The sequence below is a fragment of the Temnothorax longispinosus genome, chromosome 1 (genome assembly GCF_030848805.1).
Source record: "Temnothorax longispinosus isolate EJ_2023e chromosome 1, Tlon_JGU_v1, whole genome shotgun sequence".
NCBI lineage: Eukaryota > Metazoa > Arthropoda > Insecta > Hymenoptera > Formicidae > Temnothorax > Temnothorax longispinosus.
Genome location: NC_092358.1, coordinates 9,173,018 through 9,185,357, shown reverse-complemented (window position 1 = coordinate 9,185,357; position 12,340 = coordinate 9,173,018). Strand labels below are relative to the sequence as shown.

At 35.4% G+C, this 12,340-nt stretch overlaps 1 protein-coding gene and 1 pseudogene across 2 annotated transcripts; both read left to right on the top strand.

The window, feature by feature from the left end:
* The first annotated feature begins 2,524 nt into the window (after nucleotides 1-2,524).
* LOC139811294 (juvenile hormone epoxide hydrolase 2-like) lies at nucleotides 2,525-7,700 on the top strand. Of its 2 annotated transcripts, none has more exons than XM_071775490.1 (7): nucleotides 2,525-2,699; nucleotides 4,749-4,950; nucleotides 5,332-5,524; nucleotides 5,902-6,250; nucleotides 6,346-6,530; nucleotides 6,749-6,989; nucleotides 7,069-7,700. In XM_071775490.1, exons 2-7 carry the CDS (start codon nucleotides 4,768-4,770, stop codon nucleotides 7,301-7,303), a joined length of 1,386 nt encoding a protein of 461 aa, XP_071631591.1. In that variant the 5' UTR covers nucleotides 2,525-2,699; nucleotides 4,749-4,767; the 3' UTR covers nucleotides 7,304-7,700. The 2 variants fall into 2 exon arrangements, with proteins under 2 accessions (XP_071631591.1, XP_071631581.1); XM_071775480.1 differs by lacking the exon at nucleotides 2,525-2,699 and adding an exon at nucleotides 2,803-2,927.
* A 3,586-nt stretch (nucleotides 7,701-11,286) lies between these two features.
* Nucleotides 11,287-12,340, top strand: LOC139816590 (uncharacterized; annotated as a pseudogene).

The following is a 12,340-nucleotide window of genomic DNA, read 5'->3' as shown; positions in this document are numbered from 1 at the left end:
TTTTTTTAATGTAGGTAATTAAAAACACTACAATGTTTATGGGTTAAAAATTGACGCTTTAAATAGGAAATTTAAGAAAATTCCGAAAAATTGAAATTCTAAGACAAAACATTTTTTAAACGTACTAGCTTGCATTTTTTGCTTCTATATATACCATAATCCAAATTATTTACAAATCTCATAATAAGGAACAGAAATATTGAATTATGTTACGTACATTGTGTTACTCTGTGTTAATTTTGGTCTACATCGAAAATTTTAAGCGTTACTTACATGAGACAATTTGAACTTTTTGCACAAATGTGCGCCTAAGCAATTTAGATGCAAAAAACTATATAACCAGGGCTGCGTTCAGACATTCAATCTGGATAACTCTAAGCTATAGTTTACGTCTCTACGTACACTATAGCATTAGAGTTACCTAGGTAAATAAGTTAAAGGCAATAAAAAATATTAATAAAAGTTTAAGTTATGTTAATAAGCATGCAAATTTAATATTAGATTAGGAAAATTAGAATTATTATTTGAGAACTTAAGTAGGTTTGCTTGTTTGAACGTAGTAGAAAACTAACACCAATATTGCATAACAATATAAACATATAATAATAAAAGTAAACAAAAATGATACATATAAATACATATAATAATAAAAGTAAACATATAATAATAAGTAATGTAATAAGAAGTATATGACTTTTCCCGCAATTAATATACCCCTCTTGCCCCTCGATGTTTTTATACTTTCAAATTTGGTCACTGGCTAAGCAAAACATTATTTTCCGTATGTAATACCGTACAAAATTACCTTTTTAAAAAAAAAATAAAAAAATTGCCAAGTACACGCATAGTAGTGTATATGTTGTTACCTCGAAAAAAAAGAAAGTAGTAGTATTATACCTCGAAAAAACCTAAGTAACAAGTGGTAGACGTAATCTTTATATCTCGAAAAATCTCGAAAAAATCTAAGCAGTAGTATCTTTATTTCCGAAAAATTATAACTCAAGTGATACACATTACAAAATTATGTTACCTTATCAAAAATAAGAGTCGCGCTTCAAGTGATCTATTACAATTACAAAAAAGAAATGATATCTCTTTAAATTACAGCGCCAATTACAGAGAGAACATATATATTGCCTCAAAAAATAATTGTTGCACTACTTTAAAAAATCTTTACATTGTGTCAATTAGAAAAGAATGTATGATAACAATTTTATAAGATTAAAAAATTTTATTTAAATTTAACAAGGGAATACAAGATATTTAAATACAAAGTTTACATGTGTATTTTTTAGTGGTCACAAAGAATTACAGAGATAACAGTACAAAATAAAAATATTTTATTAAAATATTTAATCCAACGAGGGAATACAATTTGTATTTAAATACAAAGTTTATATATGTATTTTTCAATAGAATAAAAGATTTAATCACAAAGAATTACAGAGGTAACAGTACAAAATAAAAATATTTTATTAAAATACATAAATTTTTCTTGTAAAAAAACTTGGCGCTGCTAAACCTCAAAATTTTAAATAAATAAATAAACTTATCCTATTACTTAATTATAAGCCGCATCATCCGCCGTCCGCGTCGTCACGCACACCCATATCACTCACTCGCATATATCAACGCTGATAATCATTTAATATTACTCTCATCGCATTCTTTTCTGAATTATTTTTATTTATTGTTGTCTTTATTTATTTCCAGTTTCCAGACCTGTATTCACGACCGTGCTGCCGGGGCACGAAGCCCTCGGGGCACGCGCTCCGCCTAACCGAGTAAGTAAGGAAACGATGAAAGATTTTCTGGTTTGGTTACGTAATTTGATTACCACACGTCCACAGTGTAGATTCTGAATTATAGTGTGAGGAGGAAGGGTTGAAACCTCGGTTGAAACGCAATTTACTTAAGTAATAATTAAAAGACATATGTAACGAAAAAAATAAATATTTTATTCAAACAGAATAAAATTAGGTAACGTTTTTTGTAATTACTAAAATACATATTTAATAACATTTAATAATTTTTAATAAAATGTATACTTGAATAAAATAACAATTTAAATATAAACTTTATTGCATATATGTTTTTTTTTTTTACTTTTTTAACAGTATTATTTCTTTTTATTTCTAAATTAAGGTGCCTTAATCGAATGTATATTCTTGTTCAAACCGAACCAAGCATGCTAATACATTCCTTGGCGCAGAATTATTTATTTTTTTCGACACAAGGTCCGTCACTGTCGAAAATGAAAGGTTCAGAATCTACATTGTGGACGCGCGGTAATCAAATTACGTAACCAAACCAGCCATTATGCGCAATGCTTCATCTGTCTATTTACACCATGATGTGGACGCATATGATCGGTTCGCGGCCAAATTCGGCTCAAGGTTCGACTCGATAATGTGGACGCGCCTTTTCCAGTTTCTCTACATTCTTTCTCAAGGTTTAAAGAGAGTAAATAAAAAAGAATTGAGGTAAAATAGGATACAGAGATATAGAATTAGAAGAAGAGAGGGCTGTAAAAAGACTATAAAAAGGTAAACGGGCGCGGTAAATTCATCAGTCGATTTTGAACCATCGTCCAATTTGCAGCCTGCGGCGAGCCACTGAACGAGCCGGAAGAAGAGAAAAAGGAAGCGAGTTCAAATTCCTTTTGACGACGTGCGTTAGATCGATCTACGATTAGCACAGTAAGTAGGGGCATTCCTTGCATTCGTTCCTGTGTCTCGTCTGCCAGTCTCGACGACGAGCGAATATAGCCGTGAATAGATCGTCAAATGTGCAGTGGGTCTTTGTAAGGACGTGCGAATGCTCAAGCGACACGATACAGCATGTGAAAACTTTTTATTGAAGACCAGTAGGGGAGACCGGAGCGAAGGGCACGGGGCGGAATCGTATTTTAAATTATCTCGAAATCTGTATGTTGTGCGAACTCGCCATTAACAGTGTAAAGGCGGTTTATGGTGTCCACATGTTTTTAAGTATAACTTCTTCCTGTTATTATTATTTGATTTATTATTTCGTTACTATTTTAGGTCACATAAAATCATCGTCATATAAAATTCTATTTTTTTAAATAGAATTGTATGATTTTTTTACACTATAAGAAAGCTCTCTTTTGTTAAGAATTTTCTGATATTTCAAATTATATCATGATATTTTTAATATAAAATATGAAATATCTCATGAAGTATTCACTTTTCGATGACTTTACTTTCATATTTTTATACACAGAATGGTGAAAGGAATCGAATAATAATATTAATTTTTATATTTGCAATTTGGAAATTAAATGCGTCTACAAAATGCAATCAAAGTCTTTAAAATAATTTTTTCTGTTTTTTTTTTACAACAATCGATTCCTTTCATTATTCTATGTATAAAAGTATTAAGGTAAAGTCAATCGAAAAGTCAATACGTTACAAAATATTTCATCTATATAAATAAAACAAAGTCGGGTTAGTTACACCATTTATAACTCAAGAGAGAACGGCTGGACCGAATTTATATTAGAACCATATAAAATAGGGGTAGAATTTTCCGGCGAGTGCTATAGAGTGTATAGTTTTTCGTTACCGAGGCAAATTTTTGGGCGATTCTGGAATTTCTCCATCAGCAGTTGTACGAAAAACAGCAGCAACTTCATTAGTATTTGATAAGATTGAGCAAATATATTTAATTCCCTCATTACATGTTCAAGATTTTGTATGATTTCAAAATCTAAATCTAAATTTTCATTAAAACGATAATTTATTGCTTTATTAGAATCTTCAATAAAAGTTTCCTCTATGAGGAAGCAAAAAAAGTTGACCATAAGTCGGATTTTCACTTTGAGCAGCATATAATGCTGTATTTATTTGATAATAAATTTGTCCTTGTATTTTGAAATAATACGGACCTGATCGTCTATTTTGAAAATTAACTAAATTAACATTAAATGACGCAAATGAAAATGAACTATTGTATAACTACGAATATATTTAAAAAATTTATTAGATTTTGCATGACTACCATCGAATAAACTACGAAGGAATTGTGGAAGTTGAGGTAAAGGTTCCAAATATACCGCATCATGATTACAACAATCATGAAATGAATCTCCTTTATTAGATATTTTTTCAGCTGCAAAATGTTTTGCATTGCAATGGATACAAAGCACATCCATGGAACCAATATAATATTCTATTATATCGTTTATAGACATTTTATTATTAATATTTAAACGTGGTTGTTTTCTCTTACGTGATCGATAATAAGATTGATATTCGGCATGTTGGTGGCATACTGCTGTAACATTCAGAGAACGATTGCTATATACGTGTGGCTAGTGCAGGCTAGAGTTCCTCTAGTTTAGGTAGGTAACCTAAGTAGGTAAATTAACGGGAGACACGGTAGGTTTAAAACAACAGACGGCAGGAAACTGATCTCGTGTACGAAACGTAAGATGCTGCTGGAAGCGAGAAAGTATAATGCCCGTTCTAGACTGGAGGATGATCCTACTCTCGGCTCATCCGAATGAGTGGTGTAGACGGGTAAAAATCTATAGTTTATGTATAGTTTATGTCACGTACACTATAGAAAGGAGGATGAGCCGAGAGTAGGATCATCCTCCAGTCTAGAACGGGCATAAGAAGGAAAGTCACTTTCATCGGTATATTCCGGGGTGACGTTGTATTGCGTTGTATAAGCTGTGCCACGACTGCCACGTTGCAATCAGTCTATTCTGTTACTTACAATAGGAAGGTTCTCATCGCTGAAATGGATTTTCTTTCGCTCGGCGCGATTATTTTCGGTTGCGCAGTGATACTGTTCGCAATGAGAAGATACTTTTCACCTCGAGGGACGAAGTTGCCGAAGTTACCGGAGACCTGGTGGACGCCCGGCACCGAGAGCTCTGCCAACAATGATATCAGACCGTTCAAAGTTACCTTCACCGAAGAGGTATGCAAATTAGACAAGTTTAGATTGTATTATTTGTCGTAAATGCCGCACACTATTTTTATTTGAAATAAAATATACCCAATTTACCTATAGACATTGGAGAGAAAAGTAGATGATAAATACGAATATAAGCGGCTATGAATGATTAACACGATTTGGAAGTCAGATGGAGGAATTCAATTCATTTTATCGATGATTTGAAAACCTAATCGGCTTAGGCTGCTTTCCGATATTCGCTGCAAGTACTTACTGAAAATCTTTAGTTTACGTAACGTACACAATTAATTTTCAGTACTGATAGTGAATATAGGAACGCAGCCTGTTTGAAGAAACGGCACGTGCAAATTGAACGGTCTAAAAGATAAAATGCATCGTTTCCAGGTCATAAAGGATTTGAAATATCGATTAAATCATACTAGACCTCTGACCCCGCCGTTAAAGGATGTTGCCTGGAATTACGGCACTAACACCGACGCCCTGCGCAAATTTCTAGATCACTGGTCGAACAATTATAATTTCGAGGAACGTGAGAGATATATAAATCAGTATTCACATTTTAAAACAAATATCCAAGGTAGGTGTACGATCATCGATGGAAAAGTATAGCGCGTATTCTTTCGGATTACCGAGCACTTGCCGAACAGCTTGACGCTTTGTGGTTCAATTTAAGAGCCGGCAAACTTTTTCTGTAAAAGGCCAGATAATAAGTATTTCATTTTATTATGTAACCGCTCGTATAACAAAGATTTCAGAATATAATGCTGTTTATATCAGACAAATAAGTATGTGAATTATTTCTGGTCAGAGAACGAAATTTAATTCCTATTTATAGCAACCGATAAGGGGTATCAATATCAAAGTTAATTAAGCAAGTGTTCTCATTGCATCATTTTATTTCTTAATATTGAATTATAGAGGCTATCATAAATATGTGTCCTATATTTATTGCAGGATTAGATATTCACTTCATCCATGTGAAACCAAGTACTACAGAGGGAAAACGCGTTTTGCCATTGTTAATTGTACATGGATGGTCCGGCTCCATAATGGAATTTTACAAGATCATTCCATTCCTGACTTCACCAAAACCCGAGTACGATTTTATATTTGAAGTGGTAGCACCTTCGCTGCCTGGATTCGGTTTCTCCAGCGCAGCTACAATACCTGAACTTTCGGCTCTTCACATGAGTGTGGTTTTGAAGAATCTCATGTTGAGGCTTGGTCACGATAAGTATTACGTTCAAGGCGGTGATTGGGGTGCCTCCGTCATTCACGCTATGTCATGTTTATATCCGCAACAGTAAGTTTATTCTCTAAAGTTTATCAGTTAAACCTAATGTGGCGCTTAGCATTAAAGACACAACAATCGTATGTTGCATGTTATGCAAATCGTAGCGTCTTGGGTATGCATTCCAACTTGTGCCTAGTACTCAATAAATGGAATTTCCTGAAATCAGCATTGCGCCTTTCTTCTTTCTTGCCTTGGGCGAAAACTAAAAAAGCTGTTGGTTTCGATGGTTTCGGGCTCCTGGCAGAGACTGGATACTTTCATATCCAAGCTACAAAGCCAGATACAGTTGGTACGCGACATATTACATAATTATACAAAAATATTTAATTAGGCCCGTATTCTGAACGCACTTTTATCGATAAGATATGTGCGCATTTATCAATAAGAGTGCGTTCAGAATACGGGCCTTAGCGCTTATAATTGATCGTTATAAATTGAATATAAGAAGATTTATGCGCACACTAAACGAGCGAAAATCCAATATCTTCAGAGCGTCGTGTGTTCCAGGGGTCGGTCTGAACGACTCACCTGCTGGTTTGGCAGCGTATATCATCGAGAAATTTTCAACCGGCACAAATCCCTCTTACAAAAAGAGGGCAGATGGTGGATTTCTGGAGAAGTTTACGTATGACGAGTTAATCGATAACCTGATGATCTATTGGGTATCGAATAGCATTACTACAGCCATGAGAATATACGCTGAACTGTTTACTAAGTCGAACTGGTCCTTGTTGACACTCCTGGAATCGTACGTAATTGTCATCGCGAATTGCTCTTATTATTGCAGCGTAACAAACCACAAATATCAAGCGTCATTTTCTTTGCAGAACGCCGATAAAGGTTCCCAGCGCTTGCGCGCAGTTTCCCCACGAAATCATGGAACAAAATCTAAGGGTATTGAGACAACGATTTGTGAATCTTTTGCGCGCTACCAAAATGCCTCGAGGTGGCCATTTTGCGGCATTCGAAGAACCCGAATTACTCGCAGACGAGATATGGAACTCTGTCAACGAGATGGAGAAGTGGAACAAGAAGCACAGAGAAACAGTCTCAAGGCCGTAACCAAGGGGGGGTCCGAGAGGGTCCGGACCTCCCCCGAAACCTCCTCTGAAATTCGATTCCTGTACCTGAGACACGGAGGGTCTGTTCCTGATCTCCAAGGTGGATACTTTCCTCCTGTGAAAGCTACACCTCATCAACCGGCCAACCCGAGTACCACGCATCCAGCTCCAACCTGAGCACTCTGTGGTGACGCACATACTGGCCTCGTCTTTAAGACTCCTCCCCAAGCTCTGCCTCCTCGAATCTGACTGTTCGGGACGAATAATACACAACATACCACATTAACATTACACCGTGATATCCTACACAAATCACGCACGTCCACCTATCCGTACACATCCAAGAAGTATTCTACTTGTATATAAAGCATGAATAAACCTAGCGAGATTTTACCTAACTGAACGATTCGTTATTGTGGGAACCGACGCACCTTCACCTGAGATCCTACCCCACAAGCAATATATATATTTTATATTCATTATTGTTTAAAGGGTGTGTTCTCGAAAGGGATTCTCAACTTTTTATTTTGGATAAGTTTAAGATACGTTTTAACAACTATTTTAACAATGTTTTTTTATTTTAACATACACAAGCCATCGATTTACCGTTTCTCGATTTTGAACGCTCATGTGTCTCAAGCTAACTCAGTTACTAAAAATTTTTTTAGCCATATTGTCCTCTGTAAAAGAGGCAGGACAAGGCAGGAGCCAATAACCAGGAGTCCGTCGGTGGGCACGATGGAGGACGGACGTGCTTCCGTGTGCTCCGGGTTATAAGTTCTAGTTGTGGTTTCTATCTTTCGAATTTTGGACTGCACTCAATGCGTGGCGATTCGCGCGGTGTCTCTGACCCGAGATATATTAATTTTTATATATATTTTGATGTGATATGTTGAAGATATCGGCAATTTTCTTTGACAAACAGATTTTCTTTGCTCTATGTGTTCGCTTATACAAGTGCCTCGTGGCACGTACCTATTATTGCCGAAATATTCCCGGGAAAAAATATTCATATCTGACAGTATATATTTATATATGCACATGTAAATATATGTTCATATATGTTCATATATAAATAAGATATGAACAGATATAAGTTTTACATGCTCATATCTAGATGCAATATAAATAGGTAAAGATAAGAATCTCGCTATAAAAATTTAAAAAAGCAGATTTAGATAAGAAATGTAGGTATATGGTTCAATGTGCGGAGAGCACTAGAAATATCAAATTTTTTTTTATTAGCATACCTGTTAGAATATGTCTGTTTGTCAAAATGGAACCACCACACAGTAATCTATATTCACCAACTAAGAGTACAGCCACCCACGGCCATTGGCCTGGTAATGCGTATTCACCGTTGGGAATCAGACTACTTGTGCTATATATATATGGACGGTATAGTAGCTATAGCGGTATAGTAGCTATATATATATGGACGGAAAAGTTTAATATACAACATGCATAGTCTCATTCATCTGGCTGACGACGTACGTTTTATGAAATGTCCTCTTTCTCGGCATTTCCTTTCGAAAATGCACTTGGAACAATTAAAAAATTTCTTCGGAGTGGAAATCGACCTCTCGCTAAAATTGTTCGTCGTTTACATGAATCATTTTTTATGAACGTAAAGACAGTAACTTTATTACCACGGATTGAAATTTTAAGAAAATTACGTCCAAATGGCAGAGGACAAACTCCAGTAAAACGTGTTAAATACAAAAATTTTATATTAACTACAAAGGCACCAAATAATACTGTTTTATTAAAAACTGGCATAGTACTCCAAATCAACAATATAAATTTGCCACCAAATGGACATAAAAATGATATTGAAATCAGTGCGGTTTTATCTTGGACAAGGAAAAATCATTATTCACATATCCTTGTGATTCGGCAGAAATGAAAATGTGGGTTGTGCGAAAAAATTCAAGAGTCGTTTTTACTTGTCCTTTAAATGACGTAAGTCAAAAAATGGTCACCTTTGATTTGAGCACGACGGAAAAAGAGAAAATTTATACCATGCCCCTTCTTCACATGTAAACTATTACTTAAAAAATTCATCATTTTTCTCAAAATTAGTGAGAATCAATTAATACTTTATAATTATTTACTTATTGTATGTAACATTTCAAAAAAAAAGTGTGACAGTGAATCGACTATGAAAAGCTGCTAAAACTGCTCTATATAATTTCTACTAGATAGGATACTGAAGGTGAGTGAAAAACAACATAATTATATATATTTCTGAAAATAAAATAAATCAATCAATTTTTGACGAACATCCTATTTGCACATTGTAGCTAATACGGTTGCGTCGGCACTGCTGGTTCATATGGTGGACGATGCAAAACAAACAGCGTTACTATGAAAATAACAAAAGAATAAAAATCTCATTATATTATGTTTCTCCGTATCTCTGCATGTCCAATTGGTAAGCTTTCAGAAATTATAATAAATTTTAATTTGAATCTTGATTATTAAGATCGAACTTTAATATATTTTTATTGATTGTTTATTAGTCTTAATTTTTGTTTATTGTTACATTCATAGGTATATGTTTAGATAAAAGTTTATTTTATTTACTATTTTAGACAATTTCAAAAACTCTAAATTTTGTTTTCATTCCCAAATAGGTGAAAGTAAATTTTCTTCTCACAATGGATAAGAGAAAAGGAGTTTACAAATTAGTGTGCTTTATCACTGATGCAGGGAAAACAAAAAGCATTGACGTAATCCCATCCTCATGGGTTCGATGGGATGAGGATAAAGATTGTCTAGTTGTTCGTTTCATGCCGGATCCATTTACAAAAAAAGACAGAAACATTAAAAAATATGATCAAACATTGTTATGTAGTAAACACATGCGTCGTGCACGACATAACTAAAGCGAATAAGAGAGATTGTCGGATGGCTCAGTCACATACACACACACATTCACCTATAGGTACATCAATCAATTATATGTACAAATAAATAATTCGGTATCTTAGGGACGAGTTTCAACGCTCGCTAGATGTGGCTCCGGCGTTTTCGATCCTTCGTTGTTGTTGGGCTGAGGTTCGGATAGAACACACACACTAATTATATGTAATATACGGCAAAGTATTTATTCGGTATAATATGTCTCACAGAACCAACGCAGTGTGCGTACAAAACGAGAGTGCACCGAATCGGGGGAATAAAGAGCAATATATATGTAAAAAGTAGCGCCACGATACGGCGAGAAACGCAAACAGAATTCATAGCATGGCGCGGTTTATAAAATAAAAGAAAAAGAATTATTATCAACTCTACTAAAGAAGAGCGCATTGATTAACGCTAGTCCTTACTCCAACAGTTGTCACGGCCGATTTTCGATTATTCCTCGTTACTTCGACGTGTACACATCGGTTACGTGGCCACAAAAGATCGCTCGAGATTTTGCCTTTCCTTCGAGACGAACATTTAAATTCTATACAAAGGACACAATTATGAACATTGAATAAAGTGTGTGTCAAGTCAAAGCGACCCAAGGTCTACACCTCAAGGCGCTGTCGCATCCGAACAATCAGGTAGCGACTCAGGGCGATAGTCCCCCAGGCGTCGTCGCTTACCGCTCTCACGACTCAGGGCAACAGCCCCTAAGCGAAATCATCGGCAACAGCCCTTAAGCGAAGTCACATACAATGCGCAACCAATCTATGTATGTATGCGTATATGCGTTCTCTTAATTCTTAATTGTTATTTTCTGTTTTTAATGTTTAACGTTCACATTCTGTATTAAAACGATCTTTTCAACTGGTTTCTGTATTTGTTACACATTAAATAAAGCGCAAGACGAAAATACGACGTAGATACTCGAGTAATATCTATACTGATTACATAACATTTTGGTGCCTCCTGTGAGGTTACAGCCCACATACAGAATTTAAGTATTAGCTATACACTTGACGGCTATTTAAACGTAAGTTTGTTCATTTGTATCAAGACTATTTCTCGCAAATACCATAATCATGTCCGATAGAATTAAACTTCTTACGCAAAAACGTACCACCTTAAAGTCTCAGATAACCAATCTGGCGAACATCCTCGACAAAGGTAGTTTTGACAATGCCAATTTAAGATTGCGAATTAACCGTTTAACGGTCTTGTATCACGCATTCGAAGATTTTAATGATGAACTTGTAGTCTTAGATCTGAGTGATGGACATCAAGAGGAGTTCACAAACATTCAAGATCGGTTAAATTCTACTCCCTCGCTAATAAGATAGAGGATATTTTGAATACAGCGAATATGTCAGAGGCGAGCGCAGGTACAACAAGCGAGGAAATTCGAAGCGAAAATGCAGTATCCGTAACTTCTGTCAAGAAACGGCGGTTCAAATTACCCGAGGCTCCTTTACCGACATTTGACGGTAAATATGAGAATTGGTTATCGTTCAAGAACGCATTTCATAATATGATCGGCTCGCAAGCGGATTTATCGGATGTAGATAAATTACATTACCTAAAATCGGCATTATATATATATATAATCGCTGAAGCTAACAAAATAAAGATTTTCGCGATCGACGGGATAAATTATGCTATTAAGGCATGGGAATTACTAGAACGCTCCTACGAGGTTAAGCAGATTTTAATCTTACGTCATCTTTCATTGATTAAATTATTAATTTGTCCGCGATAGACCAGGAAACTACAAGTGGTTTATCTAAGCTCGCGGATGACGCTCAACAACACGTCGCGTCGTTAAATGCTTTAGGAGTTTTGCTCAGCCCGGAAATAATTGTACATCTTCTGGAAAGTAAATTGCCAAAGAATACGTTGGAAAAATAGGAAGCGACTCTTGAGAGAGACGAATTCCCGAAACCGGATCTATTGTATGAATTTTTATATAAAACGACTTACATTAAATTAAGAAGTAGTCTACCACGTAAGACAGTTGGCTCACGATCCAGAGATCCCGAGTTCGAATCCCACCAAGGTAAGTGTTTTTTTCAAATACGAGAAAATATTTATAATCATAGACTGCATCTTAAAAGACAAATTTAGTTAA

Coding starts and splice junctions, on each gene's coding strand:
- LOC139811294 (XM_071775480.1), top strand. CDS start 2,818: ATGCTCAAGCGACACGATACAGCATGTGAAAACTTTTTATTGAAGACC. Junction 5,525..5,901: donor TTTTAAAACAAATATCCAAG/GTAGGTGTACGA, acceptor TATTTATTGCAG/GATTAGATATTCACTTCATC. Junction 6,531..6,748: donor TACAAAGCCAGATACAGTTG/GTACGCGACATA, acceptor CGTGTGTTCCAG/GGGTCGGTCTGAACGACTCA.